The following is a 19,076-nucleotide window of genomic DNA, read 5'->3' as shown; positions in this document are numbered from 1 at the left end:
TCTGTCCGTCTGTCCGTCTGTCCGGATGAACGCTGAGATCTCGGAAACTATGAGAGCTAGGCTATTGAGATTTGGCGAGCAGATTCCTGAGCTTCTTACGCAGCGCAAGTTTGTTTCAGTAGAGTGCCACGCCCACTCTAACGCCCACAAACCGCCCAAAACTGTGGCTCCTACAGTTTTGATGTTAGATAGAAAATTTTAACTGAAATGTATTAGTCTTGTCCATACCTATCGATTGACCCAAAAAAAATTTTTCTACGACCACTCTAACGCCCACAAACCTCCCAAGAAAAAAAGCTATGACGTCAGAGCCAGACAGTGCGAAATGTTTTTACGCGTGTATGTGTGTGTATGTAAATAGTTGCCGGCCGAACTTAGCGGCAAAGAGAAAAGCACTGCCGGCGCTCAGAGAGAGCAAAGTGCGCGGCTAACTTATTCTATTGAACAATGAATTTGTCACGCCTACCCTAACGCACACAACGCTTAAATCTGTCTTCCGCCGGTAGGTGGCGCATTTAAATCTCGCTTTGCTGCTTGCATATCTCCATTTCCCTTTGGTCGCTTAAGCTGAGTAACGGGTATCTGATAGTCGAGGTACTCGACTATAGCGTTCTCCCTTGTTTTATATTCACAACATACGATTAGTTATACTGGCTAACTACCATCGTTTTTATATCTTTTCTACCCTGACTCAGAAATTTTCATTTCAAGTTTTAAAATGTCTAGTGTTGTATATTATATTAATAGTTTTAATAACAGTATGGGATTAAGCTCGGAGAAAGGCATTTGATTTTCTAATGGGATACCAAAAGTTGGACTAAGTAGCTTACCATCGCCGGAACCATCTCCGGAGCCATGTGCGCCTCCGTACTCCTCCTCGTCGTCGCCGATCTGGCCTTCTCCGCCGCCGGAGCCCTCTGCCATATCATTCTGGATGTCGTGCGACGCCTGTATACTGTTGGAAGGTGCCTGTTAAGGAAAATAGAAGTATTATTAATAGTCCAACCATCAGGACGATAGTCAAATCCTACCGCAGCTCCAATGTTTTTGCGGATCTTGATGAGCTTGTCGACCAGCTCGTTCAGCTGACTGGCCTGAGTATTCGAGTTGAAGGGCACCTCGGGATTATATCGCTGTCTATCGGTTCCCGGGTTAATCAGCAGTTGGGTGTAGTCCCCGAAGCGGTCGCCTGTCCAGCAGGAGCGATCCTCGTGAGAGTGCTGCTCGTCACAGAAGCTGTTAAATTACAAATTAATAAAAACCTCAGTTAGCTTGTGCTTTAACTCATTCGAATTTCATTATTTCATTTTACAAGTTTGACAAAACATCTTTCGTGTGTTGATTCCCTTATATATACTTCACAAAAAAGAAAAATAAACAAAATGTTTAAGGAGCTCGTTTTGTGGATGCATCGTATGGCCCACGACTTTTGCTTGGCTCGCCCAGTGACTCCGCCACCTCGGCATGTAAGTTTTGGATTTGAATGTCTCAAAAATATTTATTTTCTGGAAGCCGGTAGATTTTGATAAAAATCAATACAATTAGATCATGGGCTAAACCAATTTCTGGTATTTGTGGATCACAATTCCATTGAAAATGGCAAATTCCATATCGAACGAATACACGAAATTGTTTGGTTCATTTCCAAAGAATTTTTGTAATTAAGCATTTTATTTTTTGAGAACATTAATATGCTAAAAACAAGGATGAGCTCACATCCAATAGAGGTTTGTTTTGCTCAACTGAAACAATCTGAATTTGAACTTTCATAAAAAATTTAGAAATACAATTTCCTAAGAATATTAATTCATTACTTAAACGGGGTAGTTATAAATAACTCCTAGAGCGTATCCCCCAAATAATAACCTCTTATTTTTAGTGCATATCAAAATAGTAATTTTTTAATCACTTATTTTTAGGGATGTCGTGTGCCAGTGAAGAATGGATTCTTCGCCAATTTGATATTCTTTGTTGCCATTGTGACGCCGCTGTACTTTTGCCTGCTGAAGGACGTGATCGCCATGATCGCTGGGCCCAAGAAGCGCTAGATTCCCACAGGACATTACCTCGTTTTAAGTCATAGCTTGGTCAGTCAATGTAGTTAGAGTCAAAAGACACCCTTGTCAAATACATTTTGTGGCATCGTTTGCGAGTACTCACTTGTCCACGATGGTCGTGTAGAACTCCTTGCTCTTGTCGATGGTGGAGAGGAAGATGACCATGTCGGGATCCGGGTCGGTGGCCCACTTGATGTTCTTGTGGGTCGGAGGCCGTGCTTCAGCATCTCCGGTCGAATAGGGCGTCAGGCTGGGCGTGCCGCAGGTCTTCTTCACCTGGAAAACAAAGAGGAAAGGTATTGTAGTCCATGTAGTGCTTCGTTTTAAAGGGGGTTTGGGGTTCGGGTTGTGTTCAGGTTCCACTTCCACTTGCTAATCGCCGCCGCTCATGCGAGGCGCACGTGTTTCCCCTCACCTGACCCATTATTATGCATGGAAATTGCAGCCTTCTGGTGGGGAAGTCAACTCGAATCTACTCCAACTCCCCTCTAATTTAGCATTTTAAATTCCCTGCAACATGGCAACCATGCAAAAGGGGTATCAATTGGATGTCATGTGCACGCTTAACAAGACCTCGAAATGCCAAAGATATTTTTAAAAGGCTGGAAGGCCGGAACTGAATTCCGATTCATTAAATTCATTTAAAATGTTCATAAATTAACTGGCAATTAAAGCATTAAACGACGGTGTCCTTGGGGCACCAGTTAACGAAATCGATCGGATCTTCAGATAGATGACAGAAAAAAAGAGAAAAGCTGTGTCCTCGAAAGGTATCCTCTGATATAAATATAATGTGATTTAAAAAAATCAAAAATCAAAAATCAATCGTGACTAAAATCCTTTAATAAGCAGTATGTGTGTTATTTCTTTACTTTGAATACTATTAATTGCATTTTTAGTTAAGTTATAAATTTGTTAAGGAATGGTTTTACTCACCTTCTGCTCCAAATCGGGGCCATTGTTCATGGCGGCCATAATTGCTTCAGAGAAATAAGTCTGCAGGCGCTTGATGACGTTGATGATGCCGCTGTCCGAGAGGAGATGGGTGGTCACCAGGTTGTTGAGGGCATCCACCACACTCGACCAGGGACCGTCCAGCAGACCAGCGTACTCCGCCGAGCAACCGCTGGAGATCATAAAAGAAATACATAAAGTATAAGAGTTAAGAAGCCATACATTGCAAACTGTAACCTATCCGAAATTAAAAAAAAATTAAATCATTGCTTCTAGTCCAATCTATTCGACTTCCTGTTATAAACTTATTTCAACAAAATTAAAATATAAGAAATTTGCCAAAACACTGTTGACGTTATTTTATAACCAAGAAGAATTAAATACAGTGAATACTGAACAAACCAGTATCATTATATTTAAAATTAATCAAATTAAATTTCCCCAAAAAGTACAGTCATTAAATTAAAAAGTAAGAATAACATTTTTTTTATAAGTTCCTATTTCCCAGTTCCTAACTCCCCAGTCCGACTTACCGCATCACGTTCTTGCAGTAGCCGTCGCACAAGATGGTCTCGGTCTTCGCGTGGTGGCCGGTGCAGTGGGGGCAGTAGTGCATCTTGAGGAGCTGCACCTTGCACGTGTCCGTCAACTGCTTGCCATAGAGGGCATCGGCCTCGCTGAGGACCTCGGCGGCCTGGAGCAGGGCGTTCATGAAGACATTGGACATGTAGACACCCCTGCCAAGGCTGTCCTGCAGCTGGCGGGGAGTGTCCCCGAAGGGATGCAGTTCGTCGAAGTTGTGCTGCAGGCAGTTGACATAGTCCTCGTGCAGGTCCCCATACTGCTCCTTCGAGAGATGCACCACTTGGTGGTAGGCCACGGGGAAGAGCTGGACAAAGAAGCTCCTCACAGCCTCCTCCAGGTTGCTCTGGACACTTCCCAATCCCCGCCTGCTCACCTGCCCATTGCTATTTGTGTAGTTCGAGGCGTAATTAAGATGGCTAAATAAGAAAGAACTCAAATTAATTTAATTCTTATGGAAAATATTATAGTTTGGATGTTAAATAAATAGAGAATAGGAGTCCAGCCCCACTCACTTCATGATTTCGTTGTACAATTGATGGATAATCATCCGTGAGGGCGGAACCATGCGGGAGTAGACCTTCGAGAACAGGGAGTGGGTCTTGTTCTCCGAAATCTGCGCCAATTCCAGGACGTGACCTGCAGCAAGAAAAAGAAATGGGGAAATGGCAGCCATGAAAGTATTGTTATGGTTATTGTTATTCCTAGCGAAATTTAATCACTTTGCCGCTAAAGTTTTCCCCTGCTGGGATTTGTGGAACTTCTGCCCCTAATGGACTGGTTGGGATTTCCGCCCACTTGGAAAAAAAAAATAAATTGTTGCCATTGCTCTCTATCCCTGTGTACCAGTAAGCTTTTAGTTAATGAAATACAATTTAATATGACTGTTGGCCTGGCCCAGTGAAATTAAATATGAATAAACTTGGTGGAATAAAAGCTGCAGTTTACTGGGTCTATTTTGCAGTTACGAAAAATGCTTATATTATACCTAATTATTTTCTAAATGGCTAACTAAAGCTAATAAAAAACCTTTAATCACTAAATCTCCAATACTATCTATTTATCTGTCAGTCAATTCGCAAATCACGCGGTTCAGGTTGATAAATTCTCTTAATATTCAGACACTAATCACATAGCTGAGCGTAAGAAAAACCAAATGTGACACAATGTTATCTGTCAAGTTGTCAGCGGCAGTTGTGCGAATTGATTTGGATACAAAGATTGGCTATCGATACCCGGAGATACAAAGATACAGATACACTCCTCTGGCAGCCTGTCATTAGCGCAGATTACAAATGGCCAAGGCCAGATACATATCGACATAGGAGGGGAGTTATCTGTATAAAATCGAGGGAAACTGTCAAATCGGCGTGTGATTTCTCACACACAAACACAACAAACATCGCCCCTCCTCCGTTTTAGCCCCTGACAAATTCTAAATTGCAATACGCTGTCTTGTATATCGTTTTCAAACGAAAGTGTCAATCTTTCTGTTAATTGGCAACAAAAGAACGGAGAACAAAATACACACATTTCGACCGGGGCAAAAGTGTTTCCAGATTTGTTATTTTTTTCTGTTCTTTTTTTTCTGTATGTTGCGGCTCATTTTGATTTTGATGTTGGAGCATTTCCGTTCTCAGCGTTTGAATAAGTCTTTGTGTGTCTGCCTTTTTGGGCTTGGCTTGGAGCGGTGTCGATGTGTCAGTCTCTGGAGTTCGGGGTTTGGGGTCTGCATTCGGGGTCCGCTTTATCGGCTAATGGCCTTTGATGCGTCAGCCGTGGCGAGCAGAGTTTACCCTTTTTAATTAGCAAAACTTACGAGCTTGGATTCCGATATTTGGGTAAGCCGAGTCGTTTAGAAGAGGATATGGGGCCCTAGAATGGCCATCAATTCGGTAGGGTCTGTCCAATCAAAATAGCTTTTAGGTGTGACAGATCAGGGGAAGATCTCAGAAATCAAATAAAAATGGTTTTGCCATCTTAAAACTATTTTTTAATGGTTTCTTACACTTAATAATTTCCGATCCATAGGGGTTTTATAAGTGTTCTTTTGATTTATGGTTACTGATTTCCTGGCTTGATTTTTATAAAGTTATAGATTAAATTTCTGCTTTAACCGTATTGTTTTCCTCTTTTAATTACTTTAAAATATTTTTGTAATTAAGTACCATCGCGCATTAAATAGCGCTAAAATGAATTCCCAAATTAATTTATAAATCAGCGTTGATTTTGTCGATTTGGTATTCAATTTCCATGTCATTTTGCAAGTGGCTTAGAAGGGGACCAATCGGTGGGTCCACTAATCACTCGACACTGGCTGACAATTGCGCAGGATGCGATAAACAATGCCAGCCAATTGATTTAACGCGTTTGCGATACAAAGCAGCCGTAATAAAGTCGGAAAGCAGGGGAACATGGATACAGATACGGGTCGGGGAAGTGGGGAGCTGGCACATCCTGTCGCTAATCTCATTGACGTGGCATAGTTAAAATGGAGCGTCGACTGGCGGAAACATTTAATTATTAACACGCCGCGTCGAACGTGTTGATGCGCTGGGATCTATCTATATCTATAGATATATTCTCACACAGTGCGACATCGGCCTCGATTGGCTCATTAAATCGGCGCGAGAAGGCGCTCAAAGTGAACCATTACGAGGAGATGGAGCTGCTGGGGAGGAAGTGCGGATGCAGACAACAATTACATGGCTGACATGCCTGAAATAGCTTCTATTGATGGGGAATATTTCCATTGCAGCCCCGGCAATTTCCCCCTATCCGGTTGCCCTAGCTCCTTTCTGGTGATATTTGGCTGCTGGTTGCAGCGGCATTTCCTTCGATCCAATGCAATGCCTAATTGCAATTTTAATCAACCGAACTGCGAGCAATTGTCAATGGGGAATTGCTGAAAGCAGCCAACGCTGCGTATGCTTGATATGTGTATTATTGCAGCTGCTTTTGTTGGCTTAATACGCTCAATTAAGTTGGCCGCCCACACACACACACACAATGGCACACACTAAGCCGCCTCAGGTGGCATGCATTTGCATCTTTGTATCTCATAAATTGTTAACTCAGCACTTCACCTGCGGGCTCACACAAAACTGCAAATGCAATTTTGGGTTGGGTCGTTGGGTTCTGCAACTAATTGCAATTTCTATCCACCTCTATCTCTCCCTATACCCTCTACCTATTCACCTTTGACAATTAACCAAGGGCAGTTTTATTGTGGCCAGGTACATACCCCATATATACGTAAACGTATCTTTGCTCGACCAGCAATCAAATATAAAGCAGACCAAATGGCTTTCTCAATGAAACATGAAAATTTCATTAAGCTTGGGTTTTTCTCTTTTTGTTGAAAGACCTTCCGGGTGGGAGGAATGGAGCAAAGGGATCCACGCTCGTCACACATGGAAAATCGCACTAATGGGCAAACAGACAATGAAATTGAATTAGACAACAAAGTGCGGCCAGTGTAGTTGGCCAGCGGAGGACGGAGGGCCTGGGATCCTTCTTCGCTCCCAGGGCAAGTCGACAACCAAGCCCATGACCAGACACTAAAAATCCATTCATACGAATGGGAAGTTTCGACTTTACACGGGGCAAAAGAATAAGAGTTCCAAGTATAACATTGGATTTTAAAATTACTAATTTTCTGGGGAGTTAACGTAAAATTCAAGCAACAACTATAGGTGTCTATAATATTGATATAGATTCTATATATCATAAAAAAATATAATAAGAAAACATAGAGAGGAGCTACAACATGTCAAGGCTTCCAAAAAAACTTAAATTTTAAGGACTAAAGAAGGGTTATACTTAACATTATTTGGGACTTATGATAAAACTTATTATGTTCTTGGAAATGTAAAGAAACAAGATTATGCAGAGCTATATTATATTTGTAAGTAAATCCAACCTAAAATGGTAAAACTTTTGTTTTATAGATATTTAGTAAAAAGAAGGAACATCTAGGAGGTATGTTGGATATGATATATTTATCTTTCTTCTAATAAAAACATGTTTTGTTGATAAAGATATTTTTAGGATTATACTTTTTTAGCTGAGTATTTTTAAATATTTCTTTAGGATTATAAATTTGTAGCACTGTGTTTCTAAACTATTCGCATAGAGCAAATATCGAAAAGGCTTCGACTGGGTCTTTGGCTTCATTGCTTCATTAGAAGTCGGCGGTTGGCAGGCAGGAGCGAGATTAGCATGCCAAGTTAAAGGCTGCGACCGGTTTGGGATATGGTTTCGGATTCGCATTCGAATTCGGATTTGGAGGGGGATTTCGATGGGGATTCGTGGCCCGGGGCAAACCCCAAAACGGTGCGAGGGGCGGGGCAGTGGCAGATGCGACCGCGGTCCACGGGCCGTATTGTTGTTTCCCACGGCTTGGCAAAAATATGCAGCACACACACTCACCGAAGGCGAGCACAGCCCACAGGTTTAGTTTTATTTAGCCCGCTTTTTCCCTGCCGCTTTGTATTTTTATATATTCTTCCCTTTTATTTTTTTTTTTGCCCCTCGGGGCACAGGGAACACTGCTGTGTTTGTTTGTATTTCGTTTGTTGCCTGCGTTCCTGTGCGGATATTACAATTTTAGTATCTGCCGCATTTTTTATTTGCATTTTATATGCATGTATTTTGCCCACTATCCCAACTGCGGTATCCGTTGCCGCCTTATGAATGCCACAGCAACTTTGTTAGTGCTCTTCATTTTCTTTTTCCCCATGTATTTTTTGCTCTTCGCCGTTCGGCGGGCTTAGCTTTTTAGCCGCGTTTAGCTTCGTTTTCAACTGTGGCAACTTTTTTCCCGGCCCTGAAGTCGCCTTCTTGGTCGTCTGTCCGTCTGGCGGGTGCAGTTCTCGTGGCTTGGCGACCAGCAACCGGCAACCAGGAGAGGAAGTGGATGGAAACAGGCGATGGGCACTGTGGTTTGGGCATAGGAATCACTTGGATGTAAGTAATGTTCACAATAAATAAGATTTTCGATACTTCCTTGATCGCATTTTAATTAAAATCACAAAGCAAGTGCTATTAAAGGCCTTTAAATTTAAAAAATATTGATTGTAAAGTTAAGAACCAAATTGTTCTTAAAAACCATTATACAACACTTACAAATTGACAATTATAATCCTTTGAGAATGTCTCTCCCGCAGCACAGAACCTGCACATATTTTCCCCGAGATTCTTTCAACTCCTTGAGCATCTGGATCCCAGCCCAACCCAACCCAACTCTACCAAACCAACCCACTGTGCGTGGCATCAGCTTAAGTGCATGTATTGTAACTAGCTATCTGCAGGCGTGCCAACTTGGCACGCCCCTTCGCCGGAGTACCCGACCATCCAGCTATCCAGCTATCCATCCATCCATTCCCAACCATCCGGCTATCCAAGCAGCCAGCTATCCAACTCGCCACTCCAACAGCTGTAGCCCTGAGGCAATCTGCTCTTGGCAGGCAGACTCATCTCATCCTCAACTCATCCTAACCCCATGGCATACCTACACCCATACCATCCGATCCAGAGGGGCCTCCACTAGAGCCCCTACACAATGTCAAAGTAATTGGATGACTTTTCATTGTTGGAGAACGGGTATTAGAGAGATGGGATCGGAGTGGAGTGGAGTTACCCGACTTGAGGTCGACCTTTTTCGGCTTAGCTCCGCTCTGACATATTGAAGTGCTCCAAAGCATATGCATCAATTGGCCGGGTCTTGGGAGTTATTTGATCTGGCTTGTCTCCGAGTTGCAATACTCCCATCCCAAAACTGGAACCCCTGGTAATTTTTTTTGTTACTCTTTTTCAAGCGGTATCGAGTTGCCTTCCGTTTTTGGTGGCGCGTTAATTACAAGCTCGAGCTTTCAGCGTTTAATTTGCCAAGCAACTAATTATGGCAATTATATATGCACACAAATGGCGATATTGGAACGCAAGTGGTAGACAAAACGGCATCGCATTTGTTTGTTTTCCAGTCGTCGCTAATTAATGAAACGAGTGGCTAAACTAAAGTTTTCAAGACGGCTCCATTAGTAATTCGGCATTTGCTTTTTCAAGCGCGCAAATAATTATAGATCTTCGAAGTCAACTAGAATGACAACTGGTTTTAGTCGGGGGCGTTTTTTTCAGCAGCACGATCTGCAGGTGTTCGCTGGCTCTGAACTTCAGTTTCCTGTCGATTTCATTGAGAAATCGAAGCTGGAGTCTGAAGGTCGTCTATACAGACAAAAAATGGAATCGTAAACATGAAAGAAAAAAGATCGGCTGTGAACGAGTTTTGGCTAAAAATAATACTTTATAGCGGAGATGGTTTTTTTAAATCGGTTTCAATTAAGTTTAGTATCAGTTTATTGCTGACACAAAAAAAATTCATATTAAAATTCGCTAATCAAATGAAATTTTTAAAAATCAATAATAAAATCCTTTTATTAAAAACTTTTAATGACAGACCGAAAAAATTGGTTCTTTGAGTTTTACATAAAGTTTAAAAATTAGGCATGATAATTTTTTGATTCTTTTTTTCGCTCAAATACTAACCTTACTTCTTTGCATTGATTCTGGATAGGTACATTTTTAAGTTCTTCTACAATAAGATTGTAATGTTGTATTATTAAGAGAATCATAAAATATGAAACCCGACTTTAAGTTCTATTTCTTTAAATATCATTATGATTAGCAAAAAAAATATTTTAAAAAGTATTCCTTTTTAATCGTAATTTTTGTATCGTTTATAATGATTACAGTCACAGCTTTTGGTAGCCTTGATTCTCATTGTGGCATTAAAGTAATCTCCCTTTTGTGCGACCAAATCCAAAACGGTTCTCAATAGGTCATGAAAATCGCAGGGCTTAACTGGGAATTGCCACGCCCCCCGGGCAACTGTGCCGCCTCAATCACACTAAAACCTAATGACAACAACAGGAAACTTTGGACCTGCCACTGCAACAACTTGAGGCCGAGGAGGAGCCACTGGAACTGGCACTGGCAAACAACCTCGCACAGCCTGCACATTTTGTGTGACAGGACAAACAAAAGCTGGCTAACAAGCGATGGCGGCCAAAAAACCACTTTAGCCGTAAAGACAAGAAGGCAGCTCAGGCAAAGCACAAGATATGGCCGAAAAGACTTAAGCCAGGGCCAAGTTGAAGATGCGGGAGGGTCGGGGAAAGTTGCAAGTCGCTAGTTGCAACTTATGAAAGTGCACGCATTGCTGCTGCAGCTGCCGTTGCTGCCACAAAAATAAAGAAATAATTTCTGCAGTTACCGTTTTTGTTGTTTGTTTCTTGTTTTGTTTAAAGGGGCAAAAGTTGTGCTGGCAGAGCAGTAAGTCAGCATTTGGAACTTTTATGCAGGCGCACGCCCCTGCCCGCAGAAGGGGTAAAAGGGGGGTTAGGGGCTTAAGCCCAGGTGTCAGGAGGGGTACAGTGGAGGTATTTTGCAGCCAAACGCATTAAGCGCGTGAGCAACACACCAAGACGACAATGACAGTAAACAGTGCAAAAAACTAAAACAATACAATTAATTTACAAAAGATATTTAAATAAAATATAACTAAATTTATTGAAAATCAATTGGGATCATTTAAAGGTAGCTAAGGTTATATGACACTTGCTTATAACTAGTTTGGCTATCAAAGTCAAGATAATCTATGGTATATTTAAGTATAAATTCATTAAACTTTGCTGAGCTGTAGCCCCTTTATTCTAACAGTTGGCATGACTTTTATAAATAAATCCATCCAGTTAGGTAAATATTGAGCAATGTCGTATGGCCTTAATCAAGCGTCATACGGCCATAAAAGTTTTATATAGAAAACAAAATTAAAAGTATTAAGAAGTGCCTAAAAACCATAAACAAATAATACAAAAAACCCTTAATAAAATAATTAGTGAGTTTATAAGGTTTTAATATATTATTAAAATGAAACATAAAGGGATAATTTGACAGTTGCTATAATCATTTGAGCATCATCATAATTCTGGTAATATTTTTTCCCAGTGACGATGCGACAGCGAAAGTAGCAGAAATGATGATGGTGGTGACGGCGGCTACGTGGTAAGTGCAATGGAAACGCATTGCGTTGGTGGGGGACATGGGGCCTTCTGGGGATCGGGGAGATATTGGGGATCTGCGGATTGGGGTTATTTCGAAGGCGGGCCCATATAATTCGTAAGCTGCGAAACGTGTTTAAACACGCAAATACTTGCTTAAAAATAATACGCCGAACAAAGCGAAAACGGCACAAAGGCAAAGTTAGAGCGAGAGGCCAGGAGTTGCAACAATGGGCGCGCGGAAACGGAAGGGGCGGCTGCGGAGGTGGGGGCGTGGCAACCGGATGGGGGCAGGCGGGTATAGAAGGGAATCTTTCGAACAGGAAGGAAGCCCCGGCTTGTATTGCATATGCCACAAGCTGTTGTAGTTGGCAAGTTTATGGTAGAAAATAGAAATATGCATTTATTTCGCATACCATAATATTTTATGCGTTAGAGACCAGAGAAAAAGAGAGCAATAGCACCAGGCGATTGCCAAGAAATGCATAAAGTTTTATAGTTGCGCATTTTTCGGGAGTCTGAAGTGCTGTTTGCCTCATTCCCAACTCCCAGCGGAGAACATCACGCATACGCCGGGTGTGCTTGGAGCAAGTAAATCAATTTTTATGGCCACTCTACTGCAACCAAGGGAAACGCGTGCCATCGCAACGACTCGCCGATAAGACCAAGAGAACGCCATTTCGGCCAAAAGTTTTGGCCAACAAGAAACCCGTTATCAGCGGCAGACAAGCAAACAATTTTAGCCACCTCGTAACCATAGCCTCAGTAACCTTCAGTTACCCCTATTTCATGCAAACTTTAAAAGCTGCACCCCATTCATCCATCAATCGATCGTTTAGCACTTCATTTGCTTTATTTTTCAGCATGGCCCATAAAAGCCAATAAATTGCTGCCGCAATTGCTTTTAAATAATTATAATTTGTTATATTGCTCGATTGTTAGTCTAAATGACTTTGCCGATTGCATTTTAATTTTTTGCATGTTTTGTTTATCTAATGAAATGTGCGACTTTTGCAGTGTTTGCCTTGTGTGACATCATTGTGTGTTGAATTCTCCAATGCAAATTGAATGCTAATTGTTTTTAGGAACACTCTACACTTCGAGTACATTCAAAGTGAATTTAACTAGAAATTAAACAAAGAAATTATTGTGCCTCTGGGGGAACTTTCATTATCGTTGAGGAAACGAGTACAATTTAAAGTTAAATATTATTCCCTTGTATGCCCATTAGCAATATTTGATTAATTTAAGACTCAAGTAGGGTTAAACCATACCCAAAAATAATATAATGGACATTTTGCTTTCAACGCTCATATGGCGAAGAGGAAACCTCAAAACTTAATGAGCCCCCATGCGAATGAATCAATGGGATTGCATAAATTAAGCTGATGACAACACACAAAATGCAAACAAATTCGCCAAATGTATTTATATAAATTGTGAGTCCGCACAGACATGCAGTATATATCCGTATATGTGGGGGCATTATGTGTATGTATGTACAACAAGGAGGGCGTGTTTAAAGTCTTTCCAAGAACTGCAGACCCAGAACAACAATGAGGCAACAGCAACATCAGCACCCCAAAAACTTGCCTTAAAGTGAGGCGAGATTTACAGCATGTACGACAACAATTTGCAGGCATTGTGTGAAAAGGGGCAGTCCAAAAGGGGGGGCGGCGGTGCGCTGGGGCGTGGCAGCCCCAAAACGTGACCCAGACAAAGTTTGCAAAATTGTCTAAAAAGGGACAGCGGGCTCGACAACAACTACAGCGACCAGAAAACCAGGGACTACAACATTATTTAATGCCTTTTTAATTAGATGCAGTCAGAGTCGCGTTCGCTGCATTTTAAAATAACCCAAGCTCGATTATGGTTATGAATCCCTATATGCCCAATGGTACCTACATATATTTTTATTTCAGAGTTTATAATACAGTCGCTTTGATCTGCATACAAATTCAAATTACAAATCAATTTCGCATTTCGCGTTTCAAGTTTAATTTGGTTAGCTCACTTCGCAGATTCCGAGGCGAACTTTTTATCGTCATAATTCTGCGCCAAGCCAGATGAATTTGCATATGATAAATTATTTATTGCCACGAAAATATACTTTGGTCTAACGCTCGCCAAAAAAAGAGGAAAAAAGCCCAACCAACTTTTCAGACTCTTTGGCCACAGATTTGCATATAAAGGCATTTTGCCTCCTTTCGATTTCACTTGAGCCCTCGGCAACAAGCCCCCATTAATCCTTTCTACTATCCACAGTACTCACTCTGGAACTGGTTGGCGTTCTTCTCGAGGATTCCACGCAGACTGATGGTATGATGGTGCAGCAGCTCCTCGAATTTTCCGGCGGCTTTGTCACGCAGCTCCAGTTCCGTGGCATTATTGCAGCAGCTTCCTCCGCAAATGGCGCCTGGAAAATTAAAAAAAGGGGGCGAATGAGTACAGATTAGCAATTGAGATTCTGTTCTTGAATCAATACCTTCTAAAGCAAAGAAACTAGGGTGGATTTAAGGTATTTTGTGTTTACTAAATAGGTATACTTTCAATTAAACTCCCATCAATGGTAAACCAACTTATATCTTAGAATGTTTTTGTTAGGAGTATATTGTAACGATTTTATGTTTATTATGGTATTTAATATCGTATCTTTAAGTACAAAAATTTTAAAATAATTCTGTAAAAAATTAGTATACTTTCAATAAAACTCCCATCAAAAACTCTCCATCGCATTAAGGAAACAGTGAATATTTTTGCTATTAAAATATTATGATTGTTTATATTTTCACAAATGTTGCTATATCGGTAAAAATCAAAATTATTCATAACATATTTTAAATATTTAAAGACAGCTTTCCATAGTTGGCTGTGAAGTAATAAGCCCCTTTTATCCATCATCCCAACTCATCTTCTGTTGCATCATTACGAAACGCCTGCTGCGCCTATATCATTTTCGAATTATCGCACAAATCAAATATTTACCATTGGCTTTGTGGCTGCGAGTGTGGGCGTGTGGGTTGTCTCGTTTAATTGTTTATGGCTTTAAAATGGCGGTGGGCGTGTTGGCCAGCTTGGCATCTCGACGGCAGCAACAACAAAGTGGCCATAGTTTCCGATTCGCGGCGTGGGCTCAGCAATTTAAAATATATAAATGCACAGGCCAGAAGTAGGAAACCATTTCATCACTGGCGGTCGCGTTAATAACTTTTAAACTGCTCATAATTGCAATTTTTCTTTTTTTAGCTTGCCTAACGACAAAATCGGAGCAGTTTGGCTGATGGTGGCCCATAAAACTCGCAGCAGGCAATGATTGTTTTTTCAGCTGCCACTGAAATACGAGCGAATTCCACTAATGACAATGGATAGGGGGGAAAGTGGGCTAAAACGATTTTCAACTTACTAATCGTTGTGCCCCAGAAAAGAGTGTCTAATGAATGAAACAGAAAAAGAAGAGCAGGACAGGAAAAAAAATATAGGGACAAAAGACTGCTGATTGGCCAGGGCTTATTGAAAAGGTATCCTTAAGATACTTATTCACTCGTCCAGCCTTTTCTACAAAATTGGTTGCACTTTAGCCCCTGCAACACACATATGTGTTAACGAGGGGACTTCCCCCCTCAAATTGCTTGTGTCATAAATTAGTGGTGAAACAAATCGTGTGACAGGCTTTTTATGACAACTGCAATGACAACAGCAGATACGAATTTTATGGACGTCTGCCCCTTCGCCTTTATAGTTTATAATTTAAATTAATGGCTTTTACACGATGTTCGAAGCGCCTACAATCTCTCATATGCATATCGCTGACTGCCCCGATTCGGTGGCCATATGTTGCTGTCGTAAAATTAGCAAATGAATTCGACAAATGCATCTACAGTCAGCGTCTATTTTAAGTTAACTAATGGCAAACATCAATAGTTTCTGTTAACCGCCGGGGCCATGACACATTTTTCCTGCCTGGAAAATGAAATGGAAATTGACAACAGACTTGGCTCAAAGCCATCACCCCGAATGTTATCCATGTCCCCCATCTAGTTGAATCGACCTGATCTGCCAGCCAGTCAATCAAAACTCGACAGAGACGAAAGCCAAACAGATTTTAGTTATGTGCCATCGATTTGCGAGCTGTTTGGGTTCGTCGAGTGGCTGAAAAGGATTTTCCAGTGCATTGTATAAGCTATCGATTAGGGGCTGTCCTCCAGGCTCCTTTGGCCATGATGTGTTTATGCGTTCCCTGCAACTGCTCGGCCATAAATTGGGGGAGTCCAAGGCAAGAGGGTCACTGGGAGCACTTGCCACATGGCAGTTGGCCAGAAACCGGGGCGTCACTCAGCCAGCGAGTCACTCTGTCTGGGGAAAACAAAAAAATGAAGGAAAGGCGGAGGAAAAGCGAAGGAAAAGCGGAGCCAAAACGGAGGCAGAGCGCAGGAAAAGTGAAAAACGGAAGCCACTGCAAGTTTAACCTGCCCCTACAATGTTGGAATTCTTCGCTTTCGAAGCGTTCCGCCTCCAACTCTTTTCTGTGGCTCAAGAGCTCAAAACTCGAGCAGCAGAAATTCAATTCAATTGCTGCAACGTGCATGCATACATATATCATGTCGTGCCCCAGAAAAGTATGCTATGGCAAACTGTTTCTGGCAACGGACAACCAAATTGCAAAGGAACGTGAAGGGAGGCCCAAAGTGGAGAGCTGGGAAGCTCCGAGAATAGAGAGATGTATCAGCACCGAGAGAAAAAGTCTTCTCTTAAATTCGGGTTACCCAAAAATATTGCGAAGCAATCTTATTCCTACTTATTTGAGTAGAAACGTTCTTGATATCCGTCTTCCTACTTATTTGAGTGAAAGCGATCTTGATACCAAGACAAAAGTGCTCTTAAGTTTGTTTTTTGAGAATAATCAATTTTAAAAAGTCTCGATTTCGGGAAGTTAAGAGTGAATTGATCTTATCTGACTTTTGAGTTCGAAAGAACCATATTGAAAATGGTTTTTCTCTGATTGTACCTAGTTCTATCATAGTCCTCTTAAAGTTGATCGCTGTCTTATAGTATGGATTTAATTTAATTTTTAAAAAAAGTATTTTAAAACATTAATGTTAATAATAAGGAAACTAATATTTTTAGCGTATGATAAAAAAAGTGAGTAAGAAAAAGTATCAAGTTTTGAATAATAGATATTTTTCTCTTGTGCTATTGTTGGTTATTTTTCGACGTGCTTCAAAGGAAAATGGGAGGGGTGTAAAAAATGCAAATCTCATGCATGGCCAGAAAATGCTCTGCCAAAAATACCAAGGAACGGCCCTGACCGCAAAAAAGGGGGTGAGCGGGCAAAGGAGGGGCAAAGGGGGCCCAGTGGCCCCATTACGGCTTCTGTGCCACTGTCTCTCTATATTTTCAGGCCTTGTTTTCCAGCCTGTCACCGCAAATGCAACTGACGACGTGTGCGAATTTGTTTACTGTAATTGTCTTCACTGTAAAAGGGGGAGTGCGGGTGGATGGCTCACATGAACACACTGCCCTACGCACATATATAAGCCATATATATCCATTGAGATAGGCTCTGGCTCTGTGGTAACTTGTCTTTTGGCATTAGCCAAGTTGGCTGGCAGCCAAGAAAGCGCTTAGCCCGCAAAACACTTGGCTCTGGGAGTGGATTTTGCATACCTTGACATATTTCGAGTGTCCTTACTCCGCCGAAACCCCCCCACCCCCACTTTAATTCCCACAGAGGCATTTCCCTGTGGCATATGCTACTTGTATGCGTTTTCAATTTGCACAATTTACTGTAAACGTGTTGATAATAATGAAGCCCAAGAACCAGCAGATTCCGAACCCATCAAAATGTCGGAAAGTTGGCCCTGCCTGCTGTAATTAAAACAGATCCCTGCTCTGTCTGCCGAAATATTTTGACAGGCTTTGTATAAAAATAATTTAATTACGAAGTGAATAGGAGCATTACCAAGTATTCATCATGTAGTCTTTCTGCTTTAACATTCATTCATTAACATTTGTAACTAAATAAATGTTATATAGAAGAATTTTATAATTTAAGTTTGTTACGAAGAGAAGCAAAAACCTCGCTTTACTTTTTTCCTTTATCAACAAAAATTATATGATATATTCACCAAGCATGGAGTATAGATAGTTCCCCAAAAGTTGTACATGTATTTTGGGTATAATTTACGGCCTTGATTGAAAATCAATTTAATTTCCCCCACACCCAGCTCAGGTCGCAACAAATAGTCCAAACGATTGCCCAAAGCCATAAATTCTCTAATAAATTTATGAACGTGCAACGACTGCAGTGCAAACCAAATAAAAACATCCGTCGTGGTCGCCAGGGGCTTCCTATCACCGCGACAGGGGGGTGTTAAATGGGGAGTGGGGGGTGCTGGAGGTGCTGGGCCTGCATGTCACACATAATAATTTTACTTTTCCATTTTATCAAAAATTGTTGACAACTACTTGTCAAACACGAACAATTTGTGCAGCAGTTGGAGGGCGATAACAATTAAGTCAACAAATGGCGGTGCAGGGAAGGGGGCTTCCAGGGGTTAGGGAACCCCATATCAAAGTGCCTGGCCTGTTGTTCATTTTATGGTTCGTTGGTTTCTGTTTGCTGTTATGACACGTTGGTCCCAAACATAGATCATCATTAGATCGCGAGGTCTTCTCCCTTTTCCCCTTTTCAATTTTTACATTTTCCCCACTTTTCTAAACCGGAAAACTACCTTTACCTCCGGTTCGTTGAACTGTTCTCGTCTGTATTTCACTACAGGCCGTATTGTATATATTTTTATGTGCTTGCGATTTCCATATCTTATCGAACCTGCCTTAATGTGAGCCGATTCAATGTCACAAAAACAGATCCATTCCTTTCGGGAAACTGATACAAGGTAAATCCTTTTGGTGGAAAATCCAGGTGACACAGTGGATTCTGACTAAAGTGAATCAAAATTAAAATTCAAGTAGATTCTTATTTTTTAAATTGCTTATGTTCCAATACAATCATTTTATTTGCACCCAAAATGTATACTAGTTGCTTTTCTTCTGGTATTTCTCGATTAATATTAATGTAAAGCAAAGCTTTTAAATCCATTTTAGTCACTTGCCACTGTGTTGGCATTTTCAATTATTTGTTATTTTGCATATGTTTGGCAGCGATTATTTGGCGTTGCAGCTGCCACGCGGGAAAATCCCAACAATTCTGCTGGTAAATTGTTAATGTGCCGCATAAGTTTTCAATTTGTGTGGCAAATTCCGCACGGATGCTAACTTGCAACATTGCTGTTGGTGTTGCAGTTGCTGCTGTTGCAGTTGTTGCTGCTGCGGTTGTTGCTGTTGCTGCTGACATCGAAGCTGGCAGATTTTGGCGCCACGTCTGCGTGGCATGTAAAATTTATTGCGTCGGCTGTAGCGACAA

General features: G+C 41.3%; 2 protein-coding genes across 2 annotated transcripts in view; one reads left to right on the top strand and one right to left on the bottom strand.

Annotated features, from left to right (window-relative positions):
- The window catches only part of LOC119552910 (division abnormally delayed protein), a 70,049-nt gene that overhangs the window by 2,270 nt on the left and 48,703 nt on the right, over positions 1 to 19,076 (bottom strand). The window contains exons 2-8 of the mRNA XM_037862836.1: positions 13,926 to 14,069; positions 4,109 to 4,232; positions 3,545 to 4,012; positions 2,994 to 3,183; positions 2,161 to 2,333; positions 1,032 to 1,236; positions 831 to 969 (exon numbers count right to left, since the gene is read on the bottom strand). Of these exons, the coding sequence (XP_037718764.1) occupies positions 831 to 969; positions 1,032 to 1,236; positions 2,161 to 2,333; positions 2,994 to 3,183; positions 3,545 to 4,012; positions 4,109 to 4,232; positions 13,926 to 14,069 (1,443 nt within the window). The remainder of the gene's footprint in view (positions 1 to 830; positions 970 to 1,031; positions 1,237 to 2,160; positions 2,334 to 2,993; positions 3,184 to 3,544; positions 4,013 to 4,108; positions 4,233 to 13,925; positions 14,070 to 19,076) is intronic.
- Positions 1,300 to 2,147, top strand: LOC119552911. The gene is made up of 2 exons (XM_037862837.1): positions 1,300 to 1,466; positions 1,920 to 2,147. The coding sequence occupies exons 1-2, from the start codon at positions 1,383 to 1,385 to the stop codon at positions 2,046 to 2,048; spliced, it is 213 nt and encodes a 70-aa protein (XP_037718765.1). The 5' UTR covers positions 1,300 to 1,382; the 3' UTR covers positions 2,049 to 2,147.

Source organism: Drosophila subpulchrella, chromosome 3L, assembly GCF_014743375.2.
Source record: "Drosophila subpulchrella strain 33 F10 #4 breed RU33 chromosome 3L, RU_Dsub_v1.1 Primary Assembly, whole genome shotgun sequence".
Lineage (NCBI taxonomy): Eukaryota > Metazoa > Arthropoda > Insecta > Diptera > Drosophilidae > Drosophila > Drosophila subpulchrella.
This window is presented reverse-complemented; position numbering and strand designations above follow the sequence as displayed.

Coding starts and splice junctions, on each gene's coding strand:
- LOC119552911 (XM_037862837.1), top strand. CDS start 1,383: ATGTTTAAGGAGCTCGTTTTGTGGATGCATCGTATGGCCCACGACTTT. Junction 1,467..1,919: donor TGACTCCGCCACCTCGGCAT/GTAAGTTTTGGA, acceptor ACTTATTTTTAG/GGATGTCGTGTGCCAGTGAA.